The 15,088-nt window shown below is 31.1% G+C and overlaps 1 protein-coding gene across 1 annotated transcript in view; it reads right to left on the bottom strand.

Annotated features, from left to right (window-relative positions):
* LOC107443710 (cadherin-related tumor suppressor fat) overlaps positions 1-15,088 on the bottom strand; it is a 148,151-nt gene that overhangs the window by 15,065 nt on the left and 117,998 nt on the right. The window contains exons 4-10 of the mRNA XM_043042227.2: positions 13,974-14,175; positions 11,529-12,617; positions 10,149-10,335; positions 8,763-9,013; positions 4,713-6,371; positions 3,548-3,787; positions 650-2,526 (exon numbers count right to left, since the gene is read on the bottom strand). Coding sequence (XP_042898161.1) covers positions 650-2,526; positions 3,548-3,787; positions 4,713-6,371; positions 8,763-9,013; positions 10,149-10,335; positions 11,529-12,617; positions 13,974-14,175 — 5,505 coding nt within the window. The remainder of the gene's footprint in view (positions 1-649; positions 2,527-3,547; positions 3,788-4,712; positions 6,372-8,762; positions 9,014-10,148; positions 10,336-11,528; positions 12,618-13,973; positions 14,176-15,088) is intronic.

Raw genomic sequence — 15,088 nt, 5'->3', positions numbered from 1 at the left:
AGAAGTTTTTAAAATTTTTGATTCCCATTTGAAGTCAAAAACAATTTAATTGTGAAATAAAATTAAATTAATTCATAATTCAGGACAGCGGTCACCAATCTTTTGATTCTCAAGAACCAACAAGCAGAAAATATTCATGGACCACCACCTAATTTATTGTAGAGGAGAAAAGTTCCCCAGTTGATTAGAGTGAGTATTTAAATATTGCCTTCCAAAACAAAATTTATGCTTTTCAGCGATTTCTAATTGAAAAGTTATTCAAGGGGGCAAGTATCCAATTGAACATACTGCATATTTTCAATGGAATTTTTATTTAACAGGACGATAAAGAATTGGAAAGAAAAGTTTAATGATGATAATAATTCATTAAAGTTTACTTAGTAATTACGATAAAAGTAATATTATTCAACCAATGTGATTTCACATCAGTGGAAATAAGAGAAATTTGACTGACACAATCAAAGTAAGAATCCCCGTTCATCAACAATTCTTTCCTGGACCACTACTACACTAATAATGATACTACTACTACACTATTAAACTACTGATAAACTACTACACTAATTAATGATAAAATGTCATTTAAGAAACTATATGTAAATTTAACCAAATTAAATTGAAGTTTATTTTAAAAATTAAGAAAACTTACCTGAAAGATATCTTCTAAAATACGCAAGAAATTGTCAAAATGTACCCTCAGAAAAACATCAGCAGAAAAATTAAACACTCGTAAAGAGACACTATTCTGCAAGGTAGAATTATCAAAATTCAGGAATTTCACTTTAATAATAGAAGACTGGTTCTTGTGAATGCCATCATTTCCTGTTACATTCAACGTGTAGCTTCCTGCAGGGTTATCTAATTTCGCAGCATATAAATCACAGTTCTTAGGAACTCTGAACAAAGCACTATTGCCCTCAGTAATTTCGCAGTGATATTGACCAATTATGTCCAAATCTAAGGGTCTGATGTCAGCAATTTTACCACCAGGGAATCTTCTGTTATGCACCCAAACCAAAACTGTAAGGGGTCTTGGTGTTGAGGGATTATCATTCTTATCAAGTACAGAAATCCTAAGAGGATTTTTGGTGCTTATTGGAGGTTTTCCACTATCTTTTATTTCCACTATAATATCAAGTTCTGGCAAAATTTCTCTATCAAGGCTCCTGGTTGTTTTGACTAATCCCGATATTGGGTCAATATCGAAAAAATCTTTATGTTCTCCCCCAACAAGTGCAAACCTAAATGGCGCACCATTTGGAGGCAAATCATCATCGGTCACACTAAGAACCATGACACTCGAATAAGGAGGTTCGTTTTCTAATATATACCCAAAAGTTTTTTCTGAATCAAACGAAGGGCCGTTATCGTTCACGTCATCTATGTAAATTTTAACAAAGGTTGATCCAGTTTGTGGTGGGTTTCCACTGTCAGTTGCAGTTACAGTCAAATTATACAGAGAATACAATTCTCTGTCAAGAACTCCAGAGGTGTAAATTGTCCCGGTTTGAGGGTCTATACTAAAGGATTTATCGACATTTCCCGACAGTATAGAAAACGAGAATTGGTTGTTATTAGGATGGACATCTTTATCGACTGCCGATACAGAAACGACTGTCGTTCCCAAAAGGGCCGCTTCAGACACTCTTGCTTCATAAACATCCTTCGAAAAGACGGGAGGATCGTTGCCATCTTGTATGCTGATGACAATTTGAGCCTCGTCCGTATCGTTTCCTCGTATGCTTCCAAAGTTTTTGGCCAGGACTGTAAGCACAACCCGAGATTGAGACTCCCGATCCAGTATCCTGGATACTTTGATGCTTCCATTTTTTGTGTCAACTTGGAAACCCTTATTTACATTGCTGCCAACTAGTAGAAAGTAAATGTCGCCATCTTCCCCACTATCTTCATCGATGGCTTGCAACTGACCAATTGTAGTGCCCACTCCAGCCGACTCGCTCACGGCGAACTGAAACACTGGTTGAATAAAATGGGGGTAATATTCATTTTTGCCTTTAACATTAATGTGCAGAGCCGTTGATGTAAACAAAAAAGTGCCAGTGTTGCTCGCTATCACTTCAATCATGTATTTTGTCTTTTCTTCATAATCAAATGAGACTTTGGATGTAACAATCCCAGTCTTGGGATCGATTTGAAACAAGCTGAAGTCATCGCCTTCTATAATTGAATACTCAATGACGCCATTTCTAACAGAATCGGCATCAAATGCAATTAGTTGTGTCACAAAGCTACCAGGAGATTCGTTCTCAAATATATAGGCATTGAAACTAGATGCATTGAAGATTGGTGGATTGTCATTTACATCCGTGACTAGGACTGTCAACACTGCTGTGGAATTTTTGCTCTCAAAACCACGATCAGATGCCAGTATGCTTAAATGATAGGTGGTGACACTTTCAAAGTCCAAATGCTTAGCTATCCTTATTGCTCCACTGGTTGGTGAAATATAAAACTGATCATCTTGATTTCCAGTACTGATTGAATAAATGATCTCACCATTATACCCTGAAAATAAAATAAAAAGACCAGTAAATATGAATTCTGCAAATTGTAAACAAGAAAATTGTAAATATGATATTGCCAATCTCAATGCTCGAATACGCCATCTGGGGAGAAGACTGGTTCCATGCCTTTGGCTTTCTCCCTTCCCTCTCCTCCTCTTTTTAGTCATATAGGAATGTACCACGATATTTTTCCTTTTCTTAATAATTTTCGTTTTTAATTAACAAAAATATTTTTTAAAATTTCCATGATGCTATCTTTTAGAGTTCCATATAGTTTCCCAACTTAAAAAATTTTAATCTATATAAAAATCACGACAGAAACTAACGTACTTCCTTCTTCTACGACTTTCCACACGCTAATGGTGAAAGCATGCGAAGTGTTGCCATAGGTAGAGAGTTCTGCTCTACGCCACCTGTAGCCCATTTCGATCGCCAATATTTTATGAAAAAAAAATTATTTTAAAATTTAATTTTTTCCTTCATTTTAGCAAAGTGTATTAAACGCTAAACAATAGTAGTTATCATTTACTAAGTGATGACCTAAGAATAGGAATAATAATAATAATTTGGTAAAAATTATCTAAAAATATTAACACTTTAAAAATGGACTATATTTTTAGTAATAAATATAAATTTTACTCTAAAAACGCCCTTATTCACTTATTGCTAACAAACTTAATTTTTTATGCAAATCCAGTACAGAAATATAAATTTAATAATTTTAATAGAATAAGCAAAAGGTCTTTAAAATTTATGTACAATATGTGTTTAAAACATTTATAAAAAAATAAAAGAATGTAGATTTTTGCATTAAATATAATAATTAATTTAATACATCTATATATTCTTCAATTATAATACAAATTTAGAACAACACAGAATAAAAAAATAGAAAAGTACACAGAAATCACAGAGAATATATTGTACACAGTGAATCTTAAGTGCATTGCAGACAATGAGAAAATCTAATATCCTTTACAATTCGTAATTGAGTTAAATTTATTTTTAGAGGAAGATCTTACCCTCATCTTCATCGGTAGCAGTCACTGTGACAATTTCAGAAAGAAGAGGTTCATTTTCAGGAATTACAACTTGATAACTCAAAGCTGAGAATGCAGGTGCAAAGATGTTTTCACCAGTGACAGCAAAATTGACAGACACGTCAGCTGATCTAGGGGGTATTCCTTTGTCCACTGCTTGAGAAACGATGGAAAACCATTTATTCTTCAATCCAGTCAAAGGACTCAAGACAGTGATCCAACCTTGATAAACAGAAAAAATTTATTTACTTGAACCATGTTATTCATCATAAAGTAGCTTGAGTTTTGAACAACAAAATTACTACCATTTATGTCTCATATTTATTTATTTATAAATTGGTTGTTTGCATAAGCAATACATTTTATACAACTATTTTCTACTTTGAACATTTATATTAAAACAGAAAATTTATATAATGAATTATATTTGCTGAATCAATAACTAACTTCTTTGTTAAAAATTCATAATTAACAAAACATAAATTGAATGCAAATCATGAATATGTAATCCTTGGTTTTTAAAAATGTGATTTGTAAGACTTGGATATTGCAAGAAAAAATATTAAATATTCAATGATTGGTCAAATAAAATTAGTACATTAAAATAGTTCAGAAATACAATGATTCATGAAATGAAATAACCATTATATGAAGTATTAGCATACATAATACCTACGCCATTCTCTACTAGAATTAATAAAATTCAATGGATTAATATTCACGTAATATTACAATATCATACCATAATATATAAATCATGCCATAACCTCCTCAGATATCAGGAACGTTAACATGTGATTCTATCTTCACGTCTCACAGTATCATATATAGAAAAAGTCTTTTCGACTCTAGGGGCCCTAAGTTATGGAGACGTGATTTCAATTCAATATACTCCTATTACAACTCGTATTAGTGTGCATATAGTGTATACATACTCTTTAGTAAGTATACTTTTGGAACACACGGACTTGGGGAAAGGCTTTTCTTTCCTTTTGCCAGTCTGGGAGGGATTGATGCATTGTTTAAAAGTTCAATGAAGGTAATAATTTTTAACTGAAAACTAGGTTAATTTGAAAACCTGAATAAAACTAATGCAGTTTTAATAAGTCATTGATATTAAAATCAGAAATACTTTAAAGTCATTTACCTGTTTTCTTGTGCACAGCAAAATAATCTGATCCATTTCCTCCAACTATCTTGTATTCTATTTCACCATTTATCCCAATATCTTCTTTGTCTTCAGCTGTTATTTGAAGTACAGGAAGACCTATAGATGCAGTTTCAGGAACAGGAGAAAAATAGGAATCTTTCTGGAAAACCGGATCATTGTTATTGGAATCAATTACATTTATAAAGACTGTAACTTCACTACTCAGAGGAGGATTCCCATGATCTGTTGCCACCACCTGTATCATGTGCCGATTCTCTGGTGATCCTTTTAAAGTTCTTTTATTGCTAATGATGTTGCCATTTCTATCTATACGAAATAAATCAGATGGCCTTTTTAGAGAATAACTTATAAAAGAATTCGGACCCTTTTTATCAGAATCAGTCGCAGTCACTTGGCCGATGAAGGAAATTCCCTCCATGAGTTCTGGAATGTTGAATGTGTACTCCGGTAATTTGAATTCTGGAACATTGTCGTTGACATCTTGAACAAGAACGGTCAAGGGCGTCTCGGCTTTCCAAGAACCGTCAACAGCTGATACTTTCAACAAATACTCGTCTCTGATTTCTCTGTCAATTACACCAGCAACAGTAACATTGCCAGATAATGGATCAATGACAAATTTTGATCCAGGATTTTGGGAAAAACTGTATGTTGCATTTGCGTTTTCGTTGATATCTCGATCAGACGAGGTAACTTGAATTACGAAACTGCCGATAGGGGCATCTTCTGTAACATTTGCGGTAAACAATCTGGTGAATCGTGGAGGATTGTCGTTTTTGTCGAGGACTTTAATATACAAAGTGGCAGAGCTTGTTTTTTGTGGATTTCCTTGATCAACAGCTTTGATGACAATTTTGTATTCGTCTATTGTTTCTCTGTCGAGTACATCAGTCGTAAATATTTTCCCAGTTTTTGAATCCAACGAAAAAGGTACCTCACTCTCAGATTCAAAACTATATTCTACATTGCCATTCACGCCGAAATCGGCATCTGACGCCTGAACTTGTATGACAAATAATGGTGGTTCCAACTCTTCTTTGACAGTCGCATTGTACACTGGACTTTCAAATACTGGTGCATTATCATTGACATCAGTAACAAGAATTTCCAGTTTTATTGCACTAGCTAAAGAGGGTATGTCACTATCTGATGCCCCAATCCACAGTTCATATGAAGATATAGTTTCACGATCTAATCCCCCAACGAGTCTAACTTCACCAAGATGGTTAACAGTGAATGAGTTTCCAAAATTACCACCTGCTATATAATATTTAATTTTGCCCATGTCACCATTTTTTGGTGATAGAGCAGATACCCGTGTGACAATAATATTCTCGGTTGACTCTGCAAACTTGAAATTCCTCAAACCGGGGTGAAATCGGGGAAACAAAGCCTGCTTTTGAGTGTACACTGTTACAGATGTTGTTGTTGATAAAGGAGTTTGGCCAGAATCAGTAGCATGAATTTCAAGTTCATATCCTTCAGATTTGTTTACCAATTTTTCCACAAGTTTTACAATGCCTGTATCTTGATTAATTTGAAACTTGTCAGCATCTGTGCCTGATAAGTGATACACCAATTTGCTGTTCATTCCAGCGTCTCTGTCACTAGCAATGGCTCCAAAAACGAAATGAGCTGTAATAAATAAAATACATGTAAATTATTCTACATCAAAAACTTTTATTTTTTTAGTCAATTATGTCACAAATTTTCTTTTCAGCAAAGTAAGAAACAATGGTAGATCTATATGCCACAATTCTATAAATTATAATTCTCCATAAACTATTTTACTTAACAGTCTTAAAAGCAAATCAAAATTGATATCTTTGTTGCATTTTATTTATAATGTTCTTAATAGTTAAAAATTTTTTCGTAAATTATAAATACTTCAGCAAATATTTCTGTGTTTTAAAGTATTTTGTTATTTAAAAATTATTTTTAAATATAAATATTGATCTGTTTCAGATTTATATTTCCATGTTTAGTTGGCAAATTTAACAATATGTGAAAAAATCTATTTAACACAAAATTCTATACAGCACAAAGTATTATAAGTATTTTCGACCGTATTTACAAATTTTGCTAGTAGAGATCAAAATCATGTGGTAGCTTTTTGGAGCATAAAATACATTGAAAAAGACAAAAAAAAAAAAAAAAAAAAAAAAAAAAAAAAAAAAAGAAATCTATTTCTCCATACCCCATTGGGTAAAAATTATTTTTACTTATATAAATACTATATAATCAAGTGCATATTTTAAAATTTATTATACAGCAAATTTATATTATAGAATATTAATTAAGCAACAGAATGTTTTTTGTCTGCTGCTACTTATCAATCCCACTAAGTTACAGCTTAAATTTTTAACTCATAATTAATGATATTTTCATAGCAAATGGTGCCTTAACCTACATAAAAACAAAATTAAATACAAAATTTAATATTTTGTTGTGTGAATAACTTTTGGTTAACAACTTTCTTTTTATTATTATTTGTTTGACATGCAAATAAGGTGTCAAAAAGAAATTGTTGTGATTTTAAAAGTGCCTTTCTTTTTAACGTATAATTATAATAAAAAATAAAACAATATTGAAATTCAACATTTACCACAACTCTACAGCATACTAAGTAATATTACTGTTATAATTATAATTATTAATTTAACATACTAAATAATTATAATAAAAAATAAAACAATATTGAAATTCTACAATTACCAAAATTAATTTGCTATAAATAATGTTACACCAATCAAGTCTTAATTTATACAAAAAGAATTTCTAATTGATTATAATAAGAAAAAAATCATTATACAGTAGAGAACTGATTATCCGGAACGATCGGGACTATCGCTATTCCGGATAACTGATTTTTCCGGTTTTCTGAATCGCTACAAAAAGCCGTTTTTTTAGTGTTAAACCCTGGANGAAAATTATTTGTAAGTAATCTTAAAAAGAAGAAAAAACGATTAAGTAATACACTAATGATTATTTCCAAAATAATGGTAAATTAAACATCTTTCAAAAAAGAAAGATAATTTCCTAAAATCTTATGAGGAAAAAAAAATTTTTTTTTTTAATTGCGGGAAAATTTATCGAATTTTGTTCCGGTTTTTTGGTTTTCCGGTTTCCTGAATTCCGGATAACTGGTTCTGTACTGTAATAAGAAACATATTAGGATAAAATCAATTAAAACAATAATCTACTAATATAACATTTCATTAATTTGTCTTTCATGGCCTTTGAATATCCATGACTGTTACAAAGCTTATATGTCAACAAAAAGCACATTTTCTTAAAGTATATTTTTGGGCGTTGTGAAATCCATGGCAATCAGATTTCCAATTCACTGACCAAAAAGGGTGTCTAGAACTCTACAGACATTTCTTTCAAGAGACATTTCTTTAAGAACTGTCAAGATTCTGATTCCACTCCCACGCATCTGAATGATCCCTGACCAAATGGTCAGAGGGTGAGGGATGCGGGAAGTGTCATTCTTCTACAGTTGGGGAGAGAAGAGTTAAAAGAAACTAACTCTTTTGTGAGAAATAATTTGCATTACAGACATGATTGCTGATAGAGTTTAGATGAAGGAGAAAGAAGCAATAGGGCTCTAGAAATAAAAACACAGTTCTGGATTTTATTTCTGCAGCCCCATTGGAATCAGAGTCCTGACAGGAACAATAAAAGGATTAATAAAAAAAAACATATCTGAGGAATTTAAAAAGATCCTTTCTTTTAGAACAAAAGTTTTGGAAGGACAAATTATCTCCGCTGGCCATGGCTGTCTCCAAAAACACTTCCATTGTTTCTGTCTGTAGTCTGGGACAGGTCACGAATAATCACCATCTCATCCTTTGCCGAACTTTGACCCAACGTTCTCTTATGGAACACTACTGGGAGGCCAGGGGTCTTTTGAATACATAAACTAGCCCTAATCTGCTTCTCTTATTCTATATTTGTCTCTTAATCTTGCCATTAGAAATGAAAGATATTATTTATTAAATATAACAATAATGTTAAATATACCTCCGATCGCTGTGTCAGGAATATAAACTCTGTAATTTGATTCAGCAAACTCTGGAGTATTGTCGTTTTCGTCCTCGACAGATATAGACACATTCATTACTGATTTGTATTGATTGATTAGTCCCATGTCTTCAGCCACGAGAAGAAGGCTATAACGATCTTTTTCTTCGCGATCTAAAATTTCATTGCTACTGATGATTCCTGTGCTTGAATCAATGCTAAATTTTTCAGAATCTCCCATCAGGCTGTATCTGTAACAGTTTAAAATCAAATTAATGTCTATTTTATTTTAACAAGAAAATACAAATAACACTACAAATTAGCTTTTACATCAGATAGCACATTAAACCTACATTTCCAAAAATGCTCTACAATTTGTAAGTTGAATTTACTGTTAAAAAATTAAAAGGTCAACATAATAAAAATTACAATAATTAGTTTAAACTGCAAATATTAATCTATCACAAATTGGATCAATATAACTCTATTATTATTATTCTATTGGATTATATATCATTATGTGAGTAAAAATATTAAAAATATATAATTATATGAAATAATTATCACCAATTTAGTAGTAATAACTGTTTATTATTGTTATATGATTACAAAATTTTAATTACATTTATCAGTTATACTACAAACAAAAATAAAGAAAATATGTGAAATAAAAGTACATAATTTAAAAAAATATCTGTATAACAATGCAATGCAGTATAGGCTATGAATATCACAATTTTTTAAATAGCAATAAGAAAATCAAAAGTAATTAAACATTATTCAATTATTTCACATAGCAGTATTGCTTACTAAAATTAAATTTGTAGTAGGCTGCAAAAAAAAAAAAAAAAAAAAAAAAAAAAAAAAAAAATTATGAAGTATAGCAGTGAATATTACTTGTATAAATTAATTATTTGCTTGAATGATTTGTTTGCTTTGATAAAATTTTCCTGTAATATAGCAAATATAATTTGCCTTTGTTTGAAAAAAACTTTGCTTTGATTTGCAGGAACTCAAACCGTAGCTTTTTATTTTCCTTGGTAAGGAGAGCTACGTACAGTGCAGCTTTCAGGAGAACTCCTCCAGACATCAGTCTCGCGCCGTGGCAGGTACCATGGTTACGAGGAAAAGCCACTTCGAATAGGGGTGTAGGGTGAATAGTTTTGATCTTTGCACAGGTCAGCATGAGTAAACACCTTCATTCCTCCATTGCACCCCCTTTAGAAATGTGCTCTATCTTGTAACCATAGCAGCAGATAGCCCCAGACTTTTAGTCTGGAGTTGGAGTTCTCCTCAAAGTCGCACAATAAAGCTAAATACTCTTAAAGAGTGGTTCTTTATTTTTTTTTTTGGTACAATATTGGCTGTAACGAAAATTTAACATACTTAATTTGAGCATTTCTTCCAATATCTCTGTCTGATGCAGACACTTTTATAATATGTGAAAGAGGTGGTAAGTTTTCTTTTATAGATGCGGACAAAATATACTCTCTATACAGAAATTCTGGTTCATTGTCATTGATATCATCCACTATAACTTTGACCGTCCCAGTACCAGTTAGTCTTGGTGATCCTGAAATTAAATTGATAGATCAGATCAAAATAACAGTCCAGAACAATAAACAGTCTTTTGAACAGGTTACATGCTTAACATATTGAGAACCACACATATTTTTATTTAAATTCCTATCAGGTCATGCAGGCTGCTTAGAAGAGCTCGCATTATTCTGCCCTTTTGTGTCGCTTCTGGGACCACAAACTTTAAATTATAGGAGCAAAAGCAATTTTTCTTAGAAATTAAAAAACTTTCAACAACAGGGGTGATTGTGAGTCCAACTAAAAAATCCTGAAAATTTCTTCAGTAAAATCATTAATAACCCATTTCAAAAAACTTATGTCTTTATAAATTTAATTCATTGATAATTTCAGAACATGAAACTCTAAATAAATTATATGCAGCATAATTTAAATGAATAATTATGTGTAAGTTTACTTTTATCTCTAATCACATTTATTATTCTACCAAACAAATATTTACAAATGAAAGAGACGCCCAGTATAAATTCTAGTTCTAATATTTTTACATAAAATATACAAGAATTTTTATACATAAATGGGATCGACGATTTTTTTTAAACCTCTGGACCTTGGACCCCCATAAACTTTCGGATAGTGGTCAGCGAAAAATCCAGAAATCTGGATTTTTTCCGGAGCACAATCATCTCTGCAACAAGCAATTCATTGACTTTTGTAACTAGTTTCAACCTTTTGTCACCGCCTAATTTTGACAAAATTTGTTCGAAAATCACCATTTTTTTTTAAAAGTATTTTAATTTTTATTAAATTCTATACTGATTATTTATTATATATATACATATCGGCATATATTTCTTAAATATAACAGTTTTTTGGAAATATAAAACTTGTTATTGATTTAACTTGTGACTAACTGATTTGAATAAACTTCTTATTGTTTTTCTGTTGTTGCATGCGTAGAATATGGAAATTTTGGTCTTCCTTTATTTTTATACGAGTGTAACTTTAAAGAACTTTCTGTGCTAGTGACAAATTTCCCAAAAACGACATTTATGCCTTTGTATATATCATGCATATCTGGAAATACGCAAGTCAGAAGAAATAAACTCATAAATGTAATAGAAATTGTTTTTAAATATACAATATATTAAACTTCATCAACTTTTTTGATAATTTTTTATTATAATAAATGATGCATTTTAAATTTAATTGCATGAAATTTGTACTTACCTGAATCTATACAAACAATAGTGAGAGAGTATTCAGATTGTGCTTCTCGATCCAGAGACTTTTGAATAGTGAGTTCACCAGAGTTTGAATCAATAGAGAAAATTGTCCTATTGCCGTCTTTAATTCGATATTGCAACTCAGAAATTTTATCATTATCATGAGCTTTGATGACTATAAGAGAAACAGGAAGTGACAAAATATTTTCCATAACGTGAACCAAATAAGGTGAATCATGAAACACACACGTGTTGTCATTCATGTCAGTAATAGTAATGACAACCGAGGCCGTGTCATGTTTGACGTCGACGCCTCCATCCTCGGCCTGAATAGTTAGTGAATACAAATTCTTCCGCTCAAAGTCAAGATTCTTATTAATTCTAATGATGCCAGTATCTTCATCAATAATAAAATCGTGATTCATATCACCCGCTATGATGGAATATCTAATTTGAGCGTTTAAATCCTCATCTTCATCTGTAGCAAAAACTTGAACAACGCTTAGGCCTAAACTAGCATTTTCAGATACAGTAGCATTGTATTGTTTTTGCAGAAAGGAAGGGCTGTTATCATTCTCATCTGTTACGTGAATAGTAATTTCCCTCATGGTTGTTTGAGGAGGATCGCCACGGTCTTTAGCGACAACGATGACCTTGTACTCAGATACTTCTTCTCGGTCTAAAGATCCGACCACACGGAGCAATCCGTCTACGGGACCTAGAGTAAATTTGCTGCTGGAATGGGCTAGACCATACTCAATGTAGCTATTTTTTCCCTCGTCTTTATCGATGGCTTTTATGGCCATCACAATTGTATTTATTGGTACATTTTCAGGTATTGATGTCTCGTTGGGAGAGAATTCAGGCGCCATGTCATTGACATCTTTCAAAATGACGCTGACTTGCACAGTACTGAAGAGCCGTTTTTCAATATCAGGAGCTTGATCGGTGGCTTTAATGATTAAACTGTAGAAAGATTGAGTTTCTCTATCTAATTCATCCACGGTGTAAATATTACCATGCTGACTATGTATGGCGAATTTGTTGTCATCATTTCCACCTATTATGCTGTAAGCAATGCATCCGTTATCACCTGAAAATAAACAAATTTTCAATTGTACATCAAACATTTTTTTTCAACTTTAATTTAAAGATTAAATAAAAACTTCATGTTTTTATATAAGTTTCACACTTTATCATTAAAAGTAGAAAAATTTCAGAGCAAAAATAATTAATATACGCACAATTTCTGCTCTGAACTTTTGAATTTGAAAAAGCCACTATCGTAAAATGTAATACCAGATGCCAAAATATTTAAAAGATTATATTTAACTATATTTTGTATTTCTGTTAACTATATTTTGTACTGGTTCATGTAGCAAGGCCTGGTTGCTTCCTTACTCAACAAAGAGATTTTTTCAATGGCATTCAATACAATAGCCATGCTTAGCATATACTTTTTAAAACAAAATTTACCATATAAGTTAAGGGATAGCAAATGGTACAGATCCCTACTACTTTTGAATTTTTAATTTTGCTTAGTCTCAAAATGATTTTTCAAAGAAACAGATCAAAATCATTGTAAAACATAAACAAAATTTAAATGCTACTGTGTTTTATACATCACAAATCATATTATATTATATATATATAATAACATTTATTCAAATAGTGAAGGGAATTTGGTTGTAAAATGATATTAAAATTATAGAATTTAGTTTTTAAAAAAAAAATTAGAGTTTAGAGTTCATAGCTCAAATTTAAGTTTAAAAAAACTTTTTACTATATGTTTTAAAGATATTTATAAGGAATATAAGAAGAACATAATTGTATATGTACTTGTTTTGAAAATAAAAAAACATAAAAATATTTAAAAAAATAAGTAATTCCAAAATATTTGATCTGCAGTTTTTAATCTTTTTTAGATTAATCCAAATGCGTGATTTCACATCCTTTGTTACTCCCTCCCCATCATGATCATAAACTGTTACTACTTCACGAGCCCCACCCTCACTTTCAGTGTGATACAATTTGTAGACAGCCCCTTAAAATGTTTGGATCAATTTATTAGAACTAAATAAAATAAAAAATAGAAATTTTATGAGACCAAAATAAAAATAATATGAGATCTTAAAATTTTGTCTTCTTAAAATGAAGACACCATTTAAACAGTAAATAAGAATTTCTAGGAAAGATATACTGATACTGGAATAAAATAAGTAATAACAATAATAAAATAAGTAAGTATAAGTTTTAAAATTGAAAATTACACCAATAAACTTAATTAAAATTAAGAAAATTAATTTAAAAAATATATAAGCTGAATATAGGCTCTTTTTACTAAATCTTAGTGAAATTCCGAAATGGCACTGTACATATGTTAAAACAATCAAATTGCATATTATAACAAATTTGCATATTTATTTATTTAATAAACAAAGCTAATTACCTGAGTCCATGTCTGTAGCACTGACTCTAAGAATGCTGGTTCCGACAGTGATGTTCTCAAAGATTTCATCACTGTAGCTCATGAAATCAAATAATGGCCGATTGTCATTCAAATCCAAAACATTTATATAAACTGTCACAGTACTGGATAAACTAGGCGTCCCAGAATCTTCAGCTTGGACAACAAAAATGTAATGCTTTGTCTGGAATGAAAGATATCAGATATTAGACAACATCAAAAGAAAATCATAAGCAAGTATAAGAGAATGACTGAAAAATTAGCAAACATTAGTTACTAAGTTATTATATGTATCGACTAATGCATGCATAAAATAATGTTCATTGCAATATTAAAAGATCTTGCGTAAAACATTAAAAAATAATAATTTCAAGGTGCATTTGAAAAGTCAGACATGGTTCTATAGTTGAATAGTCAAAACAGTCAAGAGATGACTTTAGCTGCTGAAGTCATGCAGACACAGAGTGGCACAGCAATCAGTTTCCAAATCATTGCAGTTAAATGGTAGAGCAAGCTACAACTAATGCATAGCTGCCAACACAGACAGAAAAAAATCCAGTAGATTTTAAGAAATAATATAAATGTCATGATAATTGTTGCAAAATATACTAAATATTTCACACACAGGGAATTTTAGGGATTTTTATAGTCATCAATTTAGAAATTTTGCAATTTTTTCCATTTATGATTGATTTTCCAGTTATGATCTTGAAATGTTATCTATTATGTTTATCCATACTTTTTAATAGTAAGAGGCATTTAATTCATCAAAGATGGTTAATCGAATTTTATAAATGGGGCTCGCTTCATTTTGTATCAGTGACACTTATTTAAATATTCAAGCAAGCAATAATCTGCACAACAATTCTATTTCAATAGGGATTTTCTAAGTAAACTTACTAATTTTAGGGAATTTTCTAAAATATACAAAAACCAGGAGAATATTTATTCAACCAGTAGACTAGGAGAAACTGGCAAAAACCAGTAATGTTGGCAGCTACGCTAATGTAACTCAGTCAGTGCGGAAAATACTGTCATTGTTAAATGGTACAAGGAAAATTTTATAATTACTTTTTTTTCACAACAAAAAAATCAAA

The sequence above is a fragment of the Parasteatoda tepidariorum genome, chromosome 9, assembly GCF_043381705.1.
Source record: "Parasteatoda tepidariorum isolate YZ-2023 chromosome 9, CAS_Ptep_4.0, whole genome shotgun sequence".
NCBI classification, from domain to species: domain Eukaryota; kingdom Metazoa; phylum Arthropoda; class Arachnida; order Araneae; family Theridiidae; genus Parasteatoda; species Parasteatoda tepidariorum.
The sequence above is the reverse complement of the archived record's forward strand: the minus strand, read 5'-3'. Positions and strand labels throughout refer to the sequence as shown.